This window comes from Talpa occidentalis, unplaced genomic scaffold, assembly GCF_014898055.3.
Source record: "Talpa occidentalis isolate TD23 unplaced genomic scaffold, MPIMG_talOcc4v2.1 talOcc4.5, whole genome shotgun sequence".
NCBI classification, from domain to species: domain Eukaryota; kingdom Metazoa; phylum Chordata; class Mammalia; order Eulipotyphla; family Talpidae; genus Talpa; species Talpa occidentalis.
This window is the reverse complement of record NW_023604861.1, coordinates 136,088,530-136,109,612: the sequence shown is the minus strand read 5'-3', so window position 1 is coordinate 136,109,612 and position 21,083 is coordinate 136,088,530. Positions and strand designations below refer to the sequence as shown.

General features: G+C 46.8%; 2 protein-coding genes across 2 annotated transcripts in view; one reads left to right on the top strand and one right to left on the bottom strand.

Annotated features, from left to right (window-relative positions):
• Positions 1–583: 583 nt before the first annotated feature.
• Positions 584–10,048, top strand: SLC66A3 (solute carrier family 66 member 3). The gene is made up of 7 exons (XM_037528525.2): positions 584–726; positions 3,158–3,240; positions 3,308–3,377; positions 3,952–4,009; positions 4,500–4,620; positions 7,095–7,136; positions 8,961–10,048. Exons 1-7 carry the CDS (start codon positions 584–586, stop codon positions 9,050–9,052), a joined length of 609 nt encoding a protein of 202 aa, XP_037384422.1. The 3' UTR covers positions 9,053–10,048.
• A 1,057-nt stretch (positions 10,049–11,105) lies between these two features.
• The window catches only part of ROCK2 (Rho associated coiled-coil containing protein kinase 2), a 114,494-nt gene continuing 104,516 nt past the window's right edge, over positions 11,106–21,083 (bottom strand). The window contains 3 exon segments of the mRNA XM_037528523.2: positions 11,106–14,479; positions 20,107–20,320; positions 20,405–20,666. Coding sequence (XP_037384420.1) covers positions 14,476–14,479; positions 20,107–20,320; positions 20,405–20,666 — 480 coding nt within the window. The 3' untranslated portion in view covers positions 11,106–14,475.

Genomic DNA, 21,083 nt, shown 5'->3' with positions numbered 1-21,083 from the left:
GACCCCGCGGCCGCAGGTGGCTGCTCCCCGGGCGCGGGGCGGGGCGCTGGGGGGGAGACAAAGTCCGGGGTGAGGACGCCCGTGGTCCCGGGGCGCGGCCTCGCCCGGGGCGCGGTGAGTCAGCAGCGCGGCCGGACCCGCCTCCGGGGCGGGGCGGACTCGGGCCCGGACAATGGGGTGTCGGGAGCGGCCCGCGGGGAGCCCCAGCAGAGCGGGGCCGGGGCCGGAGGAAGTGGGGCGAGGAGCGAGCCCGTCCCGTGCGCCCCGAGGGCAGGGCCCGGACGGAGCGGGCCCGGGGGCGGGGCCGCGGTCGCGGGGTGCGGTCCGGAAAGGGGCGGGGGGCTGGGACTGGGGGCGCCGGCGGGATGTTTTGAAGCGAGTCCCGCGGAGGCGGCGCCGGGCGGGCCGGGCGGAGCCGCGGGTGGAGAGCCGGGCGGGACCCGACGGGGCGGGGCGGGCGGGGACCCGACGGGCGGGGCGGGCCGGGCCGGGGAAGCGGAAGGGCCCGACGGAGCCGGAGCCGCGCGGCGCGCACAGCAGCGCCCGGACCCGCCGCCCCGCGCCCCGCGCCCCCGCCCCCGCCATGCGCGCGCTGCTGCTGGGCGCCTGCAACTGGACCACGCTGGGCGCGTGCGCGGCGCTCAAGCTGCCGCAGATCTCGGCCGTGCTGGGGGCGCGCGGCGCGCGGGGCGTCAGCCTCCCCAGCCTGCTGCTGGAGCTCGCGGGGTAAGGCCGCGCCCCGGGACCGCGCCCGCCCCGTCCGCGCCCGCAGAGCCGGGGCCCGGGGAGCTGGGGCGGGGCGGGCGGGGCGGGCGCGGCCGTCACCCCTGCGGGGCCGCGCACGCCCGGTTCACAGACGGGGACACCCCGAAACCCGGCGTCCGTGGTAACAAGTCGCCGGCTTCCCCGCCCGAGGCCCTCGCCCAGACGCCGCTCCCAGGCGCGCCCCCGCGCCCCTTCTCGGGCCTCCGTTTCCTCGCCCGCAAAGCCAGGGGCCGGCATTAAAGATGCCCACGATGAGGGGGTTCGAGGCCGCAAGCTCCCGGGAGGGCGGGCATCTGGGGCGGCGGGGCGCGGGGGAGCGGGTTCGGGCGTCAGGACCCCGAGGGGGGCCCGGCCCCGCCCCGACGGCCGCGCGGGGAGCGGCCTGACAACCGCGGGGTCGGGAGGCCTCGAAGGGCGGGTAACGCGGCACCGGCCGGGGGGTCCCCCGGCGCCCCCGTGCAGCCCGCCGCCCCGGGGTGCCCGCTGGCTCTGGGCGGCGCTGGGCAGCCGCGCTCCGTCGAGGGCCGGGCGGGCCGGGCAGCGCCCCCACCCCGCCGCGCCCCCGAGGGCGCCCCCGAGGGAGCGGCTGTGAGCGACGCTGCAGTGCTGGGGCGCCCCGGCCGCAGGGCGGGGCGCGGGTGGAGGGGGCGCGGGGCTGGGGGCGCCGCTGGAGGCAGGACCGGGGTTGGGGGGCGCGCGGAGGGCGCGGGGCCCGCGAGGACCCGGGCGGCCCCGAACCCTCGCCGCAGGGGGCGCGGAAGACGACGGGCCGGGGCTCGACCTTGATGGCCGTAGGAGGTCGGCAGGTCCTCCTCGGCTCCCCGCGCCCCAACCCGCCGGGACGCGAGCCCCGCCCCGCGCCGAGCCCGGGCCCGCCCTCCTCCCCGGCAGGCGCGCGGGGCCACCGCGTCGCAGGCTCGACTGCAGGGGGCGCGCTGCCCCCACCCCCCCCCCCGCGCCCGGACGCCACCTGCTGCGCCCCCCTCCCCGCTCGGACCTCGCGTCTGCGCCCCGCGCCCGTGGGGCGTCCTGACCCCCCGGCTCAGGTCCGCGGACTCAGCCTCGGCGGCCTGGACGGGGCAGGGGTGCTGGGCGACCCCGCTTTCCTTTCCGGGGCCGGCGCGCCGAAATTTAGGGGTTCTAGGCAGGATTCCTTTGGGGAGCCCTTGGGTGTGGACCCGGCCATTGCCGCCGCCCCTGGCCCCATGTGGGCGCGCGAGGTTTGCGTTTAAACCTCCAGATTCTGGCCTGCAGCCACCGCAGCCGACAAGAAAGACACTTACTGCCTCTGGATCCCAGGCTGCAGGGCGCGGGGGTGGCATCCGGGAGAGTCCGGGTCCCCTAGAAAAAGCAGATACCACACGGGTCACCCTGGGAGCAGACATAGCCTGGGGGGTGCAGGTGGCCCAGGACTGGGGTCAGGCGATGCAGGAGCTGACCCTCTTCTCTTCCCTGAGTTTTCGTCTTATCTCCGGGGGCTCAGTTTCCCCATGTGGCCTGTGAAATGGGGCGGCCCACTCCGGTGACCCCTCACTGCAGTCACCGAGCGAGGCAACACGCCCTCCATTAGCTGTGCGCCCCCGCGAGGATCCCCAAGCCTTTCCCCTCACACCTCTGCCTGTATCCCTTGGGCAGGCCTCCGCGATGGGGGGCCATGCTCCCCGCCCACTGCCTGCTCTGCTGCTGCCCCTTCCCCGCGGAGGAGAGTGGTCCAGCGGGGCCTCTGGCTGGCCTGTGTGAGCCTCACTGCGGCGTGAAAGCAGAGACATTGGGGGACAGCTGGAGAGTGGCTCCGAGGGCGCTGGCTGGCTGGGGTGTGTGCCGGGAAGGACGCTCAGGCCTTCCCCGGGTCTTCACCTGCCCCCCAATGCCCAGACCCCGCAGAGCCAGAACCTCCTCGAAGGATCGGAGGCTTGTTCTTCAGCCTTCCCCTCTGCCCTCTGCTCCTGCCAGCTGCGGAGGCCGCATGCTCCGCCATCCTCTTCCCGGAGGGTCTCGGGGTGAGCGCTGAGCCCAGGCACGCCCAGCCCCGGCGGGGACGGCTGGCCTGCTTCAGTGTCTTTCTTGGCCTGCGTGCTTTGTGGGTGATCGTCTGACGGGGCGCCTCGCAGGAGCCCAGCTTGGAGACAGGCCGGCCTGGGAAGCTCCAGCTCTCCTGCTCCCAGCCAGGGGTAGACCCTCTAGGGAGCCGGCTTGTGGGTGACCCTCCTCGGGGCCTTGACAGACCCCAGGCATCACGCCAGCGCCCACCAGGCCTGGGCGCCCTGACCTGCCCATGATGAGCAAACAACCCCTCCTTTTTGTTCGGGATCTCCTGCCCCAGTCCTGGGGCTCTGCCGGGGCCTCACGCTGTTGGTCCATCTGTGTTCAGGGGTGCCCTCCCACTCCCCAGGTTCCTGGTGTTTCTCCGGTACCAGTGTTACTACGAGTACCCGCTGCTGACCTACCTGGAGTACCCCATCCTCATCGCACAAGGTAAGCCGCCTCTCGGCGCCCCCGCGCCCCGGCACCCCTGCCCCCACTCACCGGCTCTCCCTTGCAGACATCGTGCTCCTGCTCTGCATCTTCCACTTCAACGGGAACGCGAAGGGGGCAGCACCCTACATCGTCCTGTATCCTTCCGGCATCTGGGATCTGGGAGTGGGGGGCTGGGCCTCCGATGTGTTGCTGGTTTGCAGAGAGCAGGTCCTGGGCCAGAGGCCTGTTCCATTGTTTAAACTGAAAAAGAACCCCAAAGGCGATGCTCCACGGGGGGGAACCTGCCCCCAGCCCCGCTGCTCCAGAACAGCCCCTGCACCTTTGTTCCCACGGGGCACTGAGCTTGCTGGAAAACCAAGGCCCTCCCTCCAGCCATCCTGCCCCGGCCTCGCTCTCCGCGGGTCAGGAAATCAGCAGACAGGCCCCACCTGACTCCAGAGCTCGAGCCGCCTGCTTTGTACTTTGTCATCCTCCCGCTTCATGGGGGGGGGGGGGTCCTTTAAGGGCTGAGCCTTGGGCGGTAAGTTGGAGCCGCTGCCTGGGTGGGGACCAAGCAGGTGTCCCCTTGAGCTGGTTTTAACTTTTTCCAACTCTGGCAAGTTCCAGCAGAGCCGCTGCCCATCCCGCTCTCACTCCCGCGCGGGCCTCTGGGCTCGGTGCCCCCCGGGGGGCCGGGCCTCCATGGTTGTGTCCCTTAGCGCCGCCGAGGTTTGCCGCGTCCTGGTTCCTCCTCGCCCTGCAGAAGTGGATCCTCGACCTGGCCATGGTGGGTACGGCCCCTTGAAAAGAAGCCACCTGGGGGACAGGCCTGTCACCTGCGGGGGTTTCGGTGTGCCGAGGCAGTGGGGGCGACTCCCTCAAATGTGCTGAAAGTTTCTTCCTTTATGGGGGTGGGCGGAGGCCGGCTTGGGAGGTGGAAACAGTGACACGGCACAGCGCGCTGCCTTCTCACTGGGCCCGAGTGCCGTCCTGGCCACCCTCACTGGCTGGTTGCCCGTGTCCCCAGGCATGTTTTGTCCTCCTTGGCGAGGGCCCCGCTGTCTCGTGCCTGGCTTGGGCCCACGCCCCAACGTGGGAGACGCCGCTAGGGCCTCGGGCCACAGCCTTCTCTTGCTCCCTTTTTCTCCACCCTTGGATTCTGGCCTCGCGCACGTCGCTTCTTACTCGGCCCGAACATTCGGCTTCAGAACCTTCGGGTCTCTGGCGCCCTCGCTGGTTTAACCAAAGGGCTGCTACTGTCGTTCTCTGTGCCTCAGAACTTCTGCACCGTCATCAGCGCCGCCAGTAAGTTGGCCCAGCTCCAGTGCCTGTGGAGGACCCGGGACTCGGGCGCCGTCAGCGCCCTCACGTGGATCCTCGCCTCCTACACCTGCGCCGGTAAGAGAGCCTGGGGTGGGGGGCTTGGGGGGCTCCCCAGATGGCGCGGACTCGGTGTCCCTAGTCACAGCGCCTTGAGCGTGGATGCCTTGCCAAGGGCTGTTCAGATAGGACCTCGAGGGCGTCCGTATTTACCAGGCTGGAGGATTCCAAACTGCTCTCCCGTTTCTGTAGTCCGGTTGCTAAAAGACAGGGAGGCCACACCCTCCTCCAAAAAGCTACTTTAATAGTCGCGCTTGTGTGACAGCAGCAAGAGCCTGGTTATATCGAATCCGCTAACTCGTTTTAAAATTCCTAAACAAAACTAAAAAATTAAATTTGAAGGTGATGTAACAGATTGCAGCAGCCACAGTCATCTTGGCTTTGGAGAGTGAATGTCATTTTCATCGACGAGGTTTTCCTGGAATGACATTGCTTGGTGGCAACTTTGGCATGCACTGCCCATTGGATGCCGGCAGCAGCTACCTCAGATACGCTTAGGTGGAAACATCTTCAGAGCTGTCGCTTGGGATGTACTAGTTTTAGATGTTTGAAGTTTACATCTTCTTGCTGCTTCTATATTTAAAGGACCAAGTTCTATAGCCAGGGTTGCTGGTAGGGGTTTTTATGTCCAAGGTGATTTCAAATTAAGACTATTTTAGCTTTAAAATGAAGTGATATTATGAAATTATATATTTCACATGTAGTTCTATTGTATATATAAATATATGTATACACTGATTTCTAGAATCACAGGTTAGCTGTATTACTTATTACCTCCATAATTTTATGTTTTATCTTCAGGTATTTTAATCTTTAAAATGTTGCTTTTAAGAAATCTGGGGCACTTGTGACTGCTGAGTCCATGTATTACGGTTCAGTCTATTTTGCATGGCACTCTGTGCGTAACAAGTGCTTAATTATTTGTTGAATAATGGTCTGAAACTCAGCCTCCCTTCCTTTTTTTTTTTTTTTTTTTAATAGAGGCATGTTTTTTTTTATTTATTTATTTGTTTGTTTGTTTTGTTTATACATGCACTGGGTATAGTCAGAAGCGCGGGAGGGTGAGAGAATTCACCAGAGCCAGAGCGGGGAGCAGAGCAGGCAGAACGACCGAAGTACACTGCTGAGGGGAGCAGCGGGCGGCAGGAGAGGTCTGCGCGCCATGTGGGACCCTCCTCCGGTGGCCGGGTAGCAGCCGGGGATCAAACCGGCGCCGCAGAGGCCGCGGGCAGCTTCGCAACCCAGCGCTCAACCGCTGTACCACCGGGGAGGCCCCCTTCCTTTTTTTTTTTTAAAAGATTTATTTATGCATACGAGAGCTGGGGTACAGGCCAGAGATGTGGGGGGGTGGGTGAGAGGACTCGCCAGAGACAGAGTGGGGAACAGAACAGGCAGACTGACTGAAATCCACTGCTGAGGGGAGCAGCGGGGAGACAGGAGAGGTCTGCTGCACCACGTGGTTTGCTCCCTGGCTGCGGATTGCTTCATAGTGCGGTGCTTAACCCCTTGTGCCACCAGGGAGGCCCTCCCTTCCTTTTTTGAACCATGAGGGCAACAGTTTGAGCACCTCTGAGAAATGAATGAAATCTGCACTTAGCACTGGTCCTCACTTGGCGGGTGTCTCCGTGCTGGGGTGGGTGCTGCCAGCACTGATGGCCTTTTCAAGCCTGAGAACCCTTTGGTTGGGCACCTGCCTGCCTGAACGGAATCTCCAGCTAGTTAAGGTCCGTTTCTTCCATGCACGTTCCCACTGGACGGCAGCTGTTTGCATGCCAGCCACGCGTCCATCCTCGGCTTATCAAAATTGGCAAAGTAGATCCCTCAGATTTGGTCTCCGCCTTTCAGAGGCTCGGGTTACTTGCAAGATCAGATCACAGGGCTGAGCTGGGCTGGCTTGCGCTGAGCGAGCGGCCTCAGGCTGTGGGGGCACGCGAGCGCGGCGCTGCAGGCCAGCCCACCCTCTGGCTCCCGTCCTTTGTCTGCGGCGCTTCCATCTCCCCCTGCTGCTAAGCGAAGTGCTGCCCGGAAACCAAGTGAGCTAGTCAGGCAGTTCAGGCAGACCCGCAGGAACATCTAACCCTTTCCTGGTCTCCGTTTTCTTTGTGAAAGAAGGGGGGAAAGTCCAGCTTTTACAACAGTGTTTTTAGTTACCGCGGGGCTTTCACTCAATGAAATCTTACCTGGAGTATGTGAGATTTTCAGAAGTTGCTTTTTGGGGTGCGAGAGCTGCAGGCTGGCGGCCTTGCCCGGGCCCCCTCGGGCAGCCCTGCTTCCTGGGACCGACTTCTGCGGGGCAGGCGGCTTCGTGGCCGCGGGGCAGGGGAGCGTGGCCAGGCCTCCGTGTCTTCTGAAATTTGGGGCTGTGTAGGACTCGGCCCTCATCCAGCTTTTCAAGAAGTTACACTGCGTCCCTGCATTTAGACGAGGGAGATGCATTAGCTGAGCATCAGGATGTGTGAGCTGACATTCACGGTGAACGTTTTCTTTTACAGCAAGAATAATAACGACTTTAATGACCAGCAATGACCTTACAAGTAAGCAGAACGTCTTTCTTCCCATTTGCTTTGTGAATGCTGTGCCACTTGTGCCGCCTTCATTGGTGAGCTTGGGGTTTCTCAGCTCAGCTGCCTCCAGTGGACTGTAACTGCAGAGGTCAGCACCAGCATTCTGGGGCTTCCCCAGTCGCCATCACAGTGTTGAGATCTACTCCTCGTGCCTGGGGGGACGCCCCGCAGATGGCGTGCATGCCTGGCTTCGAGGGGCCTCCACTCCAGTGGAAGCGGGCAGTGGCGTCCTCCCACGTGTAACTATTGGCAAGTGCTGTGAAATGTGCTTTGGGAGAGTAGGACAGGTCAGCACCCCGGGGGACCTGACCTGTCAGGAGGGACAGGGAAGATTAACTTGGCAGAAGAATAAGATCTGGAGAAAGGAAATTTCCAGATTTTCACAAGGGGCAGCATACACGAAGGTCACAAGGCTTAACCAGGGGGCTGGAGTGGTGAGTCTAATGAGGGGGGGAAGGGGCACAGGGCCAGGGGGCCCAGAGCCTCAGACAATTCCCCAGAAGCAGCAAGAAGGCTTTTTATTTTATTTTTTAATGATTATTTATGCATACAAGAGCTGGGGTGCAGGCCAAAGGTGTGGGGTGAGAGGATTCACCAGAGACAGAGTGGGGAGTGAAACAGGTGGATCTACTGAAATCCACTGCTGAGGGGAGCAGCGGGGAGTCAGGAGAGGTCTGCTGCGCTGTGTGGGTAGCTCCCTAGCTGGGGATCGAACTCATGCTGCAGAGACTGCCAGTAGCTTCATAGTGCTGAGACTTAACCCCTTGTGCCACCGGGGAGGCCCAGGAAGGCTTTTTAAAGCAGGAGAGTGAGTGACATAATTATTTGATTCCAAGACCTTGTCTTTTTTAAAAATAGGTTAGGACGAATTTAATAATTCCTTAGGCTGAGTTTTCAACAGCCAAATCGAGCATATTAAGTTTTGGAAAATGATTATGGCAGACGGTGTCACCTATTCAGTGAGGATTAGGAATATGCCCCTGGCATGTAGACCCTTAACACCAGCTAATTATTATTTGAGAAATGTTGCTACAAAACAGTGAGATGCATTTGTTAGCAGATCCTCTGCTTGGAGAAGAGGCAAACAGTAAACAACAGAACAAGCCTACATGTTAGAAATTAAGTTTAAAAGTTTCTTTTGTCTCCAAGGTGACAGCTATTCCTGGGGGTGATCAGTGTATCTGGATAAACTTTAAAAACAGTTTATCACAAGTGTTTTATGATCACAAAGATCCTTACCTCTGCTATGCCTTACTTAATAGGAGACTATCAGTCAAATCACTGTTCAAGTTGCATCTTTTAAACACATTTTTAAAACCCTTTTTCATGGTTACCTCAATATAAAATACATTTTGATAGGAAGGCCAGTTTTTCAGGATTACCTGGACATAATGTACGATATACATCTTTGTTCAACATGGAATGGTCTGAGACATCACTGTCCTCAGGACAAAAACTGAGTAAAGGGGTTTGAAAGGCTCAGAGGTCACTCAGCATTCACAGTAAGAAGCCCTTGTCCATGATGGGAGGCCACCTGGCCAGGGCTGGCCATCACGTTGGGAACATCACCTTTCCAGAAACATCCGGAACCAAAGTTGTCAATAATTCTTACAACCCATAGTTTCTTTCATAGTTACTAAGTCTCATTTTTCTTTTTCTTTTTTTTTTGGGGGGGGGTGGGGGGACTTTAGGTTTTTATTCAGAGCAAGAGATAATTTTGTGTTATGTGAAAACAGTATTTTTTATCTGGCATTTTTAACTGCATAATTTTTCTTTCTTTCTCACTGATTTCAGTTCTTATACGTTTTGTGATCATGCTGGCTTTAAATATGTGGGTGACAGCTACAGTCCTTCGCTACCGGAAGGCCGCTGGAAAGGCCGAGTGACCCATGCGTTGTTCCTGCAGACACAGCGGGTTTCTATAAACTCAACCAAAGGCTGGGGGGAGGGGGCGGGGGGCTAAGCTAGTGGCTAAATCAAGGTTTTATAAATCCAGTCAGTTGTTCCAGAAGCTTTGAACAGAAGTCTTTTAAACTTCAGCCATTTGAACACTTGTCTACGGGTTCCCTCCCCTCCCCTCCGCCCACTTCGCGAGCTTAAGGCAGGGCCCAGGCATCTGCGGCTTTGAGCAGGCTGCCGGCTGCTGGGCGTTACCTGGGAAGCCCATTTTGAGATTACTTTGACCTCTACTCTCACGGTCATGACTACGTGCTCTCCAGAGAGTTGACTACATCAGCATTCAGGATCTTTTAAGGAATAAGTCCTCTGTGCAGCACAAATGAACATAAATGGAGTGAAATTTTGCTCCAAGTCACAAGAGTATCTAATAAATTACTACGGCTCATTGGGATGTTTGGGGTAACCTTACTGTATGGAACGCAGCCTCCTCAGGCTGGCGAGACCACCCGGGCAAGCAAAAATGAAATTGACTCGTCCTTCTACCACCAGTCCTTTACCTTTATACTGTGTCTTTAAGGAGTTCCTAATAAAAGGTACTCTCAGCTGTGATCTCGACTTAGGATCGCCAATCCCGGGGTACTTCCTGAGGCAGGCACGATGCCCCCCTTCTGAAAAGGAGCACCCTCTACAATAACCATTGTTGGAATCTGGAACAAAATACTGCTGACCTTGACTACTAAAAACATATGCAGTAAGGGGTATTGCTAGGTTCTGCCAACTACTTAGATTTTTACTATAGAATCTTACCCTAAACATGTTAAGATTATTGTGTACTGTCTTCCCCTGTTGTTTATAAACCCAACAAAACTTTCTTTTCATAAACTCAAACTTTTTTCCATTCTAATCAATGGTATTATCATATGCAGTAAATGATGCTTGTAGAAAGTGTTTCCTATGCAAAATAAATTTTCAAATTTTGAACTCTGCTGAGTCTTCGCATTGTCAGTTGCCTATGAGTAGTTTGAAGTTATGTAAAGTACAGCTTTTAAATGCCAATCTGGGCCTAATCCTGTTAGAACTACCGCTTGGGACTAGCTGGAAGAGAAACATGTTATCTAAAAGCAAGTTTTGTAGTTTTAAAAATCAGTTATTTTTAAAAAGCTCAAGCTTTTCTCATATACAATTACAGTGTGCCCATTAGCACGAATACAAATTAAGGTGACTTAGTCCGACAAATATTTTCAGATAATACTTTTTAAATTATTAAGTACTTTATCATTGCTTAAAGCAACTCTTGAGAATATACTTAGTTGAACTTTCCTCCTCCATTTTTATTTTGGTGGGAGGGGAACAAATACATGAGCTATTCCAGATATTCTATACACATTATCATACTTAATCCCACAATAATCCTATAAGTAATCTGCTCTTTGGAGATGAAAACACAGCCTCTGGGGTGAATTATGTGCCACAGATCAAGAGGGTTAATGAAATGCTTTCTGCAAAACACCATCAGCACACTATTCCTGTCACAATGGGCACCCTTACTTTTTTTTTTTTTAAGATTTACTTATACATTCCAGAACTGGGGTACAGGCCAGAGGTGTAGGGGATGAGGATTCACCAGAGAAAAGAGTGGGGAGCAGAACAGACAGATTGACTGAAACACACTGCTGAGGGGAGCAGCGGGCGAGACAGAAGTCTGCTGCGCCACGTGGGTAGCTCCCTGGCTGGGGATCGAACTCATGCTGCAGTGGCTGCCAATAGCTTCATAGGTTGTGTCTCAACCCCCCATGCCACCGGGGAGGCCCTGTCTTCTTACTCTTGACCCTCAAATGAGATTGCTAGGTTTACATACCCCTTAAAATGTCTAGGTCAAATCAGACCGACTCCTGGTTGAAATCTTGCATTTCTCAATAATGGACAGGGCCGAGGATTCACAAGCCTGTAACCTTAATTATGACACGTTTGCCAAACCCACTTTTCACAGAAGGCAAATTTTGGGGGGCAAAGTTTAGAAGGTTTTAGCATTCCCAGACTATTTACAGGAAAATATTAAAAGGCTGTGTCTTGATTTTATTTTTTTAATAAAAAGCAGGCATAAAATACATTACATTACTATCGAGATGCAACAAAATCAAGGGGGTACGATTTTTGTTCAAAGGGGACAGTTGATCCAATGTTTATGATTATCTAAGTCATGCAAGTTCATAACTTATCACAATTCCAAACAGAACTCATGATGGGGAAGGAAATCAAGGCGAGGCCCCCCAACATAACATTCAGCACCGGCAAACAGTGCTCATCTTCAAAGTGCTTTAGAGATCAACTATGGTGTCTTCACAACACAGGCAGACTGCAGCCTTGTTCCAGGGAGCAGAGAGTCAGCAGCAGTGTCAGCACCGCCCAGAGCTCAGCAGTGACTGGCTCTCCCGGGGTGTAAACGTGTCATTTAAAGCACGTTTCCACATGGTAACACAGTGTCCGAGGTACTGTTTCCCACCAGAATCCTGTAAGCAGGTTATCAACAGCAGCACGACCTCTTCAGCTGTGGTTTGGCAACCTAGAGTTTCTCTTCCTGAGGATAAACCAATGCACGGGTGATCCTTCAGAGCCAGATCTGTCTAACTCTAGCAGAGGCCAGTTTTAAAAAGACTGACCTTTAGATTTATTGGTATACTTTAGTTAGCTACAGCATTTTAAACTTTCAGATAGATTTTTTTATTTTAACTCTTACTTCTAGGTAACACTTGAAAAAATAATACTTTTAAATAAAACTCATGAATTTTCAACAGTAATTCCGGCACCAGTATCCCACTTCTGTCTCACTATCCCCACAAAATTAAAGTAAAACATCCAACTAAGAAAACTCACTCTTAGTTTTCAATAGGAGGTATTTATGGCGCTAGGAGAAGTCAGGTGTGAGGAAGTAAGTGACTTTCAGTCTTAGTAGTTATCTTGGAAGCTTTGGAGCCTCAAGAAAGAGAAAGCTGGCACAAAACAGGCTGTTAAACCAAGTCAATATTGTATTTAATGAGTGTTGGGGAGAACATCTGGTGCATGCACTCACGTACATGAAACCAGGAATAGGGTAAAAAGCAAATTCTTGCCCACGGTCAAAATTTTTTATTAAGCACATTTCCACTAGTGGGACAAATAACCTTATTGTAAATCCCTATGTCAAACCATATAATGGGAAGAATCTCCATGGGAGAGATTTTTTTCACCCCTTAGAATATCTTTCCCCCCAAAAAAACTTCATGTTAATTTTCTTTGTATAGTTGCATCACACCATGATTCTCCATATTCTCTGATATATATACAGCTTTCAAAATTTAAACTTTTGCCCTTTTTACTCAAATATTTCAATTACTCATTTGTAAACTTCAAATTATTTCATCTTAATAAAGTTTATTAAAAATATATATATATATATACTCTCCAATTCAGAATGACCCTCCCATAGTGTAACAAAATCTTTATATAAAATATTCAGTCTTCTTTTAACAATTCTAATGAATGGAAATATTTATTCTATATAAATTTATATATTTTTCATCTTCTTTAAAAAAAAAAAAGCTGCGCCCCCAAACCAGAACTGCGGAACACACCCGCGAGGGAAGTGGCTTGGGCACCTGGCTTAGCACAGCCCGCAAGAAGGGCGCAGACAACCACACGAGAGGACAGGATTCTTTTCCAGTACATCAGCTGAGCAAAGGCCTCTCCTCAATTTCCACAATAGATTCTCTAATTGGGGATCTACCCTTTAAACATCTCTACTCTATGAGTCCATAGAATCAATGAAAAACATCTACTTCCTTCATTGAAATATCAGACATTTCAGTATCACATCAAACTGTGTGTGTATATAGACTGATAAAAGACTACATAATTTTAACTTGATGCTGATCACTGATGCACACTCTGGCAGTATAAAACAAACTTTCTCAGGATAATGAGAAATAAGCAACAACAGTTCTGCTTCTAAATTTAACAGCATTTTAAAAATACAATTGGTAGGGACCATAATGTAGCATGTACAGGTGCTGATTGATAACGCTGCACACTCCAATTCAGCACAAATTAAAAACATCATGTTAAGTGCCTTTGAGTCAATTCTTCCCAATCACCAGTTTTCTTAGCCCAATAATGAAATATTGCCAGACCACAGTTGTGTTTAAGGGATTCCATTTAAATATTTAAAATGTATCTACGGTATTTCTTTTCTTTAGAGTTGAGATAATTTTTAAATCTTGAATGTGAAAAATGTTTTAAAAAGTCACAATGTCTTTATGAGAAATGAAAACACATCTAGGGTAGCCAGCAAATTCGAAGCAAAGAAAATGTTTCATAGTCACACACTAATACTGAGGTCTGTAAAAAGGGCTGGAGGAATAATATAGATATACATAAAAGATATATTAGTTCCAATACTATCCATTATTGTTTCTATCACCAACACTTACAAAAAAAATCAAAATAGGCTGACATAGATAAGTCTTATGTGTAAAAATAGTGCACTATTTTTCTTCCGCAAAGCAAATTTGTATTCTAAGCACTGGTAAATACCTGTGTGTGTTTTTTCCCCTTAAATACAGAAAAGGGTTGAGAATTAGATAGGAAAAAAAAATTAAATTAAGGCATTCAAAATGGTTAAAGTTGCCTATCACGAAGCATTAGGAAACTGATTTAATTCTTGTTTCAGTAACTGCTTAAACATGAACATGCAGTGTCCATCATGGATGGACGTACAAACCCCAAGGTGATGGCTTTATACAAGTGCATAGCTGCAACTGCAGTAAGTAATGGTATCTGATTAATGTGTATAAAAAAATAAAGTGGGACATTTAAAAAACCCTCTTGTACTATAGATATATGTATGTGCACATGTGTATCTATATACACATATATACACACACACACAGTTTAATGGTCACTTCTTAAAGAGGCAGTTTGTATCACTGTAGTGGAATCCATTCCCAGATTCTTCTGGTAAATGTGCTGGTGAAATCTCTCTGTTGAAGTTGAAAAGCTGATTTTAACTCTTCTTAGTCCATTTGAGCAATGTAGTGTGAGTGACTGTGTCAAGAGAGCTTTATGGAGTAAGTTTGGAAAAGTTGCAGGTGGCATCCTTACTCTTACTAACATCACTGCTGGTTCAACTTGTTCTTCCAAGGAGTCCAGAAAATCTCTCCAAGATTTATAATTTATATTATGGGGGAAAAGGGAACATATATATATATATATATATACATACACATACATATGTATGTATGTATGTGTGTGTGTGTGTATAAGTCTCTCATGAAAATATAGCTTTTCAATAAATCTTGGGCCATCACACTTCAATCTTCTTTTTTACTGGAAGAATATGGTCACCGTGAATAATGACTGCATTCATAGAAGGCAGTTAGCTGGAAAGAAAAAACAAATAAAGTTGATAGAGTAAAGTAATTTAAGAGAGTGTTACATTCTTTGAAATGGCATTCCATTTATATCATTAAAGTATGTTGTCTTCCAACTACTGTATTTCTAACACCTATATCATGCGTAAATATATTTATGATATTCCTTTTTTTTAGGTACATGCAATTATATCCTTTCTCACATTTTCCTATATTGGCTAGAAACATGACATGCGAGTTTTAACATGGCTCACTAGCTAGTAGGGCTAGACAACTTGTCACTGAGTAACTCATGTGCGTATGAGTCTGACTCAAGGTTCAACTGCTTACCGGCCTCATGCAGCTGGAAAACTTGAAGTTTGACCTCAGTCACATTGTTTTTTAACATGTGCAAACATGTTTTGCACAAACATGTTGCACTAAATATACATAAAGTGTCTTGTAAATCCTGGTTATAAACAGATCCCAGTATTACGAAAGTTAAGTATATGTTTTACAACATGCTTGCTTAGGTTAATTAAGATAGACCATTACTGCTTTTCAATGTATTCCATGTAAAAGGTTTAAACCACGAAGCTCAACTCTCACTCAAATCTCCCCTGACCTGTATTAACCAAACTATTACATATTCTCCAAAAGCACAAGAACTTTCACAGCACATCACTGGCATTCTTCAGCAAGAGTAACAGTAAATTTTCAAAAAGCAAACATTCCATAGCATCACAAAGAAAAGTCAAATCAGAAACAGCTATTTCACAGCACTTAATTAGACTTACAAAGTTTTTATGATTTCAATTCTTGCAAGTTAGAAAGGAGAGAGGAGAAAAGGAAAGAGAATGGAGGGGAAAAGGAATCTCATGCTATGTTCACGAATTAATACAGTTGTATTGAAAACATCGTAAAATTTACTTTTTCTCTGAATATGGCGTCTTTGAAATAAACAAAAAGTGCCAGAATTAGCTTCTTTTGCCATTTGTATGTTTCATTCCCAAGATAAAAATTATAATTCCAACTGTATTAAAAATATGTAATCAATAATGAATCTGAACATGGCATTTTACTTTTCTATTTAACATGAAAATTTCAAGTTAGAAACTTTTCTGAAAACAACTTTTCAAATACATACTATTAAGAATTTTAAACTTCAAAACTAGTCAAAAATAATGAAAACCCAAGTGCAAACATCATGCACTACTTGAAATACTAAAATAACTCATTTTTCATTTTTCAATTTACCCCATTTATTTCTTCAGAAATCAAAAACATCGCCATCATCATCATCACCATCAATATCATCAAATGACCAATCCCAGTCTTTAAATCCCAAATCAAGCAATCTGCAATAGGAGGTTTGCAAATTTATACTCTATCGCCTTTGAGAAATGGCAATTTAATATGCTATGATCCAGGTATCACACTTTCAATGTGTTGTAAGCATTTAAACTATCCTTTCATCATTATATAAAGAAGGAAGCATGCAGGAAAACCTGTTTATAGATAAATGCATAAAACCATGCTGGCCACGTATGCCTTTCAGAATACCAGAGAATGAAGACAGATAATGTCTGCGAATAAGATACAATCTTATCCCCCACCCTCCAAAATCTCTCCAGTCCCTTGGTCCAGATGAAGATAAAATCATTCTGAGGGCCAGTTTGATTTGAGAACTATGAAAATTCAACATTGTTCAACATTTCCTTCACAAAAGTATCCAGACTGTCAGTTTACATTTTTCCAACAATAACGCCAAATCATTAGTAGAAAAGGGGAGTAATATCAAGAATACAGCAGGATGCTACTTGTTCCTCCATTCCAGCAGGATGCTACTAGTTCAATGAGTCACTGACAGTTACGCTCTCCATGAAAAATTAAGGACAGGAAAGCCACAGGTAAGTTAGTAGCATTAGCAATAGACTAAATAAACTGGACTTTGAACAGGTATATGTGTAATCTTTTTTTCCAATCCAATCCAATCATCTATCATAGCAATCATCTTTATTTTAAAAAATAGCAGTAACCTTCTCATTGTTCATTACTGACATTCATGAATAAACTGTGCCAAGGAACTCATCTGATCCCCAAAGCCCTATCTATGATCATAAAGTTAGTGGTTATAAAACTTCAGTGTATGATATACCCAATGCTATTTATAATGCGTATTTCCACACCCTGACACAAGAGGTTCTGAGATAATTGGAATGGAGTTGGGGGAGAAGTGGTTGGCTTTGAGAATCACTGACAATGGTAAACAAACCAATAAAAATTACACTATTTCAAAATTTACTGAATGTAGAAAAAGACTTGAGAAAACATACAAACTTAGATACCATTATTTACTTAATGTATGTCACAAGCTAGTGTACATTCACTTTTCCAGGCTTTCACATAAAGGAACTTTTAGCTATGGTTTCAGCTCTACTGCTTGGGAGACGGAAATCAGTATGCCCTCTAGGGTGTCCATCTAGGCTCTAATATTTGCATGATTTATGAAAAAAATCTGCATTATATAGCCTACCAAAACCCTTGAAGTGTGTGCCAGTGTCACAATCTTCAAATTTAAAAGTCTAATCACTAAGCTATTGGAGCAATATATGACCTTATTTCTCTTAAAACCTCTCCCTTAGCTCCTTCCAATCAATCACCTAATTCTTATCACTTCAAGAATTCTAAGAAATCATCTTTACCTACTTTCACTGTCAGCACTTTAGTTCAGGATCTCATTAAATCGAAACATACCAAGCTCTTCTTAAAGGACATCTATTTGTAGAAGCAAAGCCAAACTCCTTGGCATAGTGTACATGGTCCTTTTCAATCTGGCTCAAAGCTTTTTTTCCAGTGTCACCTCTACCTTGTGCCCTGTCATAACCCTTTCCTTACCCTACCCCAACATAGCATTATAAACAACTAAATAGTTCTGATAACAGTACCTCTACAAACACTGCCCTCAATTGTCTTTTCCTTTACTTTTTTGCCTGGAGAACTACTGACCTTCCATTTTTGGAAACTTCTTGATGCCTTCAGGCAGAAACACTTCAGAAACTGAGTTCCAGGAGTGTATATGGAAGTGCCCATTTTACACTTCACTAATACCAAGAGTTTTTTAATCCTTATCAGTTTGCAGGTGAAAATGGTTATTACTGCTTTAATTTCTTTGCTTAATAATCAGGTTGATCACTCTCCATATTTACAATATGTGTGGTGATACCTACATGTTCCTCACAAATGTTTATACTGGGAAGAGGAAAACTTCTGTTTCTTAATGATTTATAAGAACTCTACATACAAATATATTGGCCCATCTTTCTCATATATATTGCTAATATATGGAGTTTTTAAAATCAGAAGGCTTTAATGTTTCAGTTGTCTGCATATTCACCTATTTTCTTTTACTTCGTTTGTGGATTTATATTTTAACATTTTAAGTGTACATAACTTATTTTTTCTTAAATAATGTGTTATATTTCTAACACCTACAAATGAAAAAGAACAAAAGATAAGATGACAACATAATAGTTCTCCACACCCTTAAGTTTTGACTGCATTGGCAACGCTTTATTTCTTAAAACTAGGTAAATAAGCATTTAGGGCTTTATACTTTCTGTAGGACTTAAATATTGCATTTAAAAAAAAAAAAAAATCTTGAAAAGGAAAATAGTCAAAGTGAAGTGCTCCCAGCAGAGATCAGTATTTTATGTCTTTCAGTGGAACAAGTTAGGGTCTCTCCAAACTGTCTTCTTCAAAATCACAGTATTATTCATAATTTTCTACTTTTCCACCATAGTATTTTAATTGTAATTAAATTTACTAAGAAAACATTTCTCTAGAGTAGCATTTCTACATATTATATGACATAAATTGTTGATTATGCACATTCCTACTCATCTTGCTGTAAGGCAGCAGAGCGTCAGAGTGGAGATGCAGGCCGGAATCAGACTATCTGTGTCTGAACTCACGGCCCTGCTGGTCACTAGCCATGTTACCTTGGCATAGAGTGTTTCTGTGCCTTCATCTCCTCATCTGCTAAATGGAGACACTAAGCAAATATATAAGAAGTTAAATAAGAAAACAGAATATATATGTAAAAACCCTGAAAGTTGAAAAACACTTTCTACTGTAAGGTATTATAACAGCATGGCATTTCTCTATAGTGAGTGCTATCTTATTATTAATAGAAATCTACTTTTGAGATTTACACACAGAACGTACCTCAATGTTTCTGAAACTCTTTTGAGTTTTTTTCAGCTTAATGCCTATCATATAGATCACTAATTTTACAATATTTAGTTTTATCATACCTCACACAAAAATTCAGCAGAAACACCAATTCTACTTTTGTCATTCTAAATTATTTCCTTGACATACACTTTCAAGAAAAGTTTCATCTGAGATGTTTGTGGTTACAATGACAATGTTTCTGATAATACAGCCAATGCACATCATTATTCATATCCTTGAAGGGCCTAAGTTAAGGAACAACAAAAAAAAAAAATACCTGAAATCACACACCTAATCTAAGTATAAACCTTTTCCTTTAGCTCACCAAATCTCATGTTCATTTCAATGAACAGCAATATTGACCAATTCTATAATATCTGGTAAGCCAAGAAAAGGTTATTCTAAGCCAAGATATTTAAAATTACTATGAAAATGGTATCAAAATTTTCTGAATTTTATGAAAATGGCTCCATCGAAATATTTTTTTACTCATTACATAATGATCATCTCTCAACTGAATCCATATTCCCAGCTCTACCTCAATTACAAGGAACACTCACTTTACCCTTTTGTTAATATCTGCATATTAAAAGGCATTCTATAATCCTCCTTAAATTAGAAACATGCTATTATTCTTAAACTTACAGATATGAATTAAGACTTAAGAAAATGGGGGTCTCCCCGGTGGCGCAGCGGTTGAGCGCTGGGTTGCGAAGCTGCCTGCAGCCTCTGCAGCCGGTTCGATCCCCGGCTGCTCCCCGGCCATCGGAGGAGGGTCCCACATGGCGTGCAGACCTCTCCTGCCGCCCGCTGCTCCCCTCAGCAGTGTACCTCGGTCCCTCTGCCTGCTCTGCTCCCCACTCTGGCTCTGGTGAATTCTCTCACCCTCCCACGCTTCTGACTGTACCCAGTGCATGTATAAACCAAACAAACAAATAATAAATAAATAAATAAATAAATAAATAAGACATGCCTCTAGAAAAATTAAAAAAAAAAAAAAAAAAAGACTTAAGAAAATGTCTCTCCTATCTCCTAAGCTGTCTGATGCAATATTAAACACCATGTGTGTGCTGGCACCTAAAGGTCTATGTGCATCCCATCTACCTAAATCACCGAATTAGTCAAAAGTGCTTATAAAATCTCAAAACAGTATGACTATATGCATTAATGTGATAAAAATGGGCTCTTTATACATTTCTGGTTAAAGTAAGTTAGTATATGTGATTCAGAAAATAAATTTCCATTACAGTCACCTGAAACAATAAGTACACTAAAATACTTTCAAACATTTGCTATTGCACAGTTCATTAAACTACCAAGCAAAAGAAAACTGTCATTAAGAAAATCTGTAGTATGAAGATACACACACACATACATACAGTTTTTTAAATCTCACTTTTTACCAGGTGTTTCTCAATTACCTTGGTTTGTTAGGGGCAAGTTGTCGACTTGGCCGTCTCATAGACTGGTTTTGCTGTATCTTCATTGAAGTTCTAGGAGATGACCGTGCAAAAGGGTCTGGAGCAGGAGGCTTCTTAGGTATCTTTTTCACCAACCGACTAACCCACTTCTGCTGCTCTTCTGTAGAATTTGCTAATAATAATAGATTCTTTGCCGTTGAAATATCATAATACACTATAAAGAAATATTTGGAAAATATTAATGTGTTTAAAATTATCTGAACATAAACACTGATGGAGCAAGTAATTTACTATTTACCTTTGCAAGGTGCTATAATCTCCTCCTTTTTATCCATGTGATCTTTGTGACATTTGATGTGGCAGCGGCGGCACTCTAAAGCAGGAGGAGGTTTAAACATATGCCACAATGGCTTCATACAAGCCTCACAGTTGGTTGGGAAATGATAGAGAGTAGGAATAAATTCATGTCCTTTGTGGCATATATAATTTGATTTTTCTCCCACTGGCTCCACTGGAAATTCTTGTTCCTTCTTACTTTCTCCTTCATTGGCATACAGAATCTTTGAATACCAAGAACAATGAATAATTTCCAAACACATGATTTTTTAAAGTAGTAACAATTTTTAAACAAAATGAAATAAACCTAAATTACTGAATGAGAAATGTATTTGATATTTAAACTTAAGTAGGTTCCACCTAGTTAGGTGTTTATGTGAAATAAACCTCTAGATAGACTTTGGTTCACATTTCCCCATCTCACCTGAAGAGATATGGCAATGAAAAGAACCAATACTTTATGATTCTCAAAAGCAGACAACGGGGTGACAACTGTGACAACTGCAAACACACTCTAATTGAGGAGATCTGTATTTGGAGAGTTGAGGAAGAGAGGAAAAGCAGCACACCAGATGGGCACTGCAAGTACAGAACACAAGGGGCCCAGTATCCCACAGGACGCCAAGCACAGTGGATTTCAT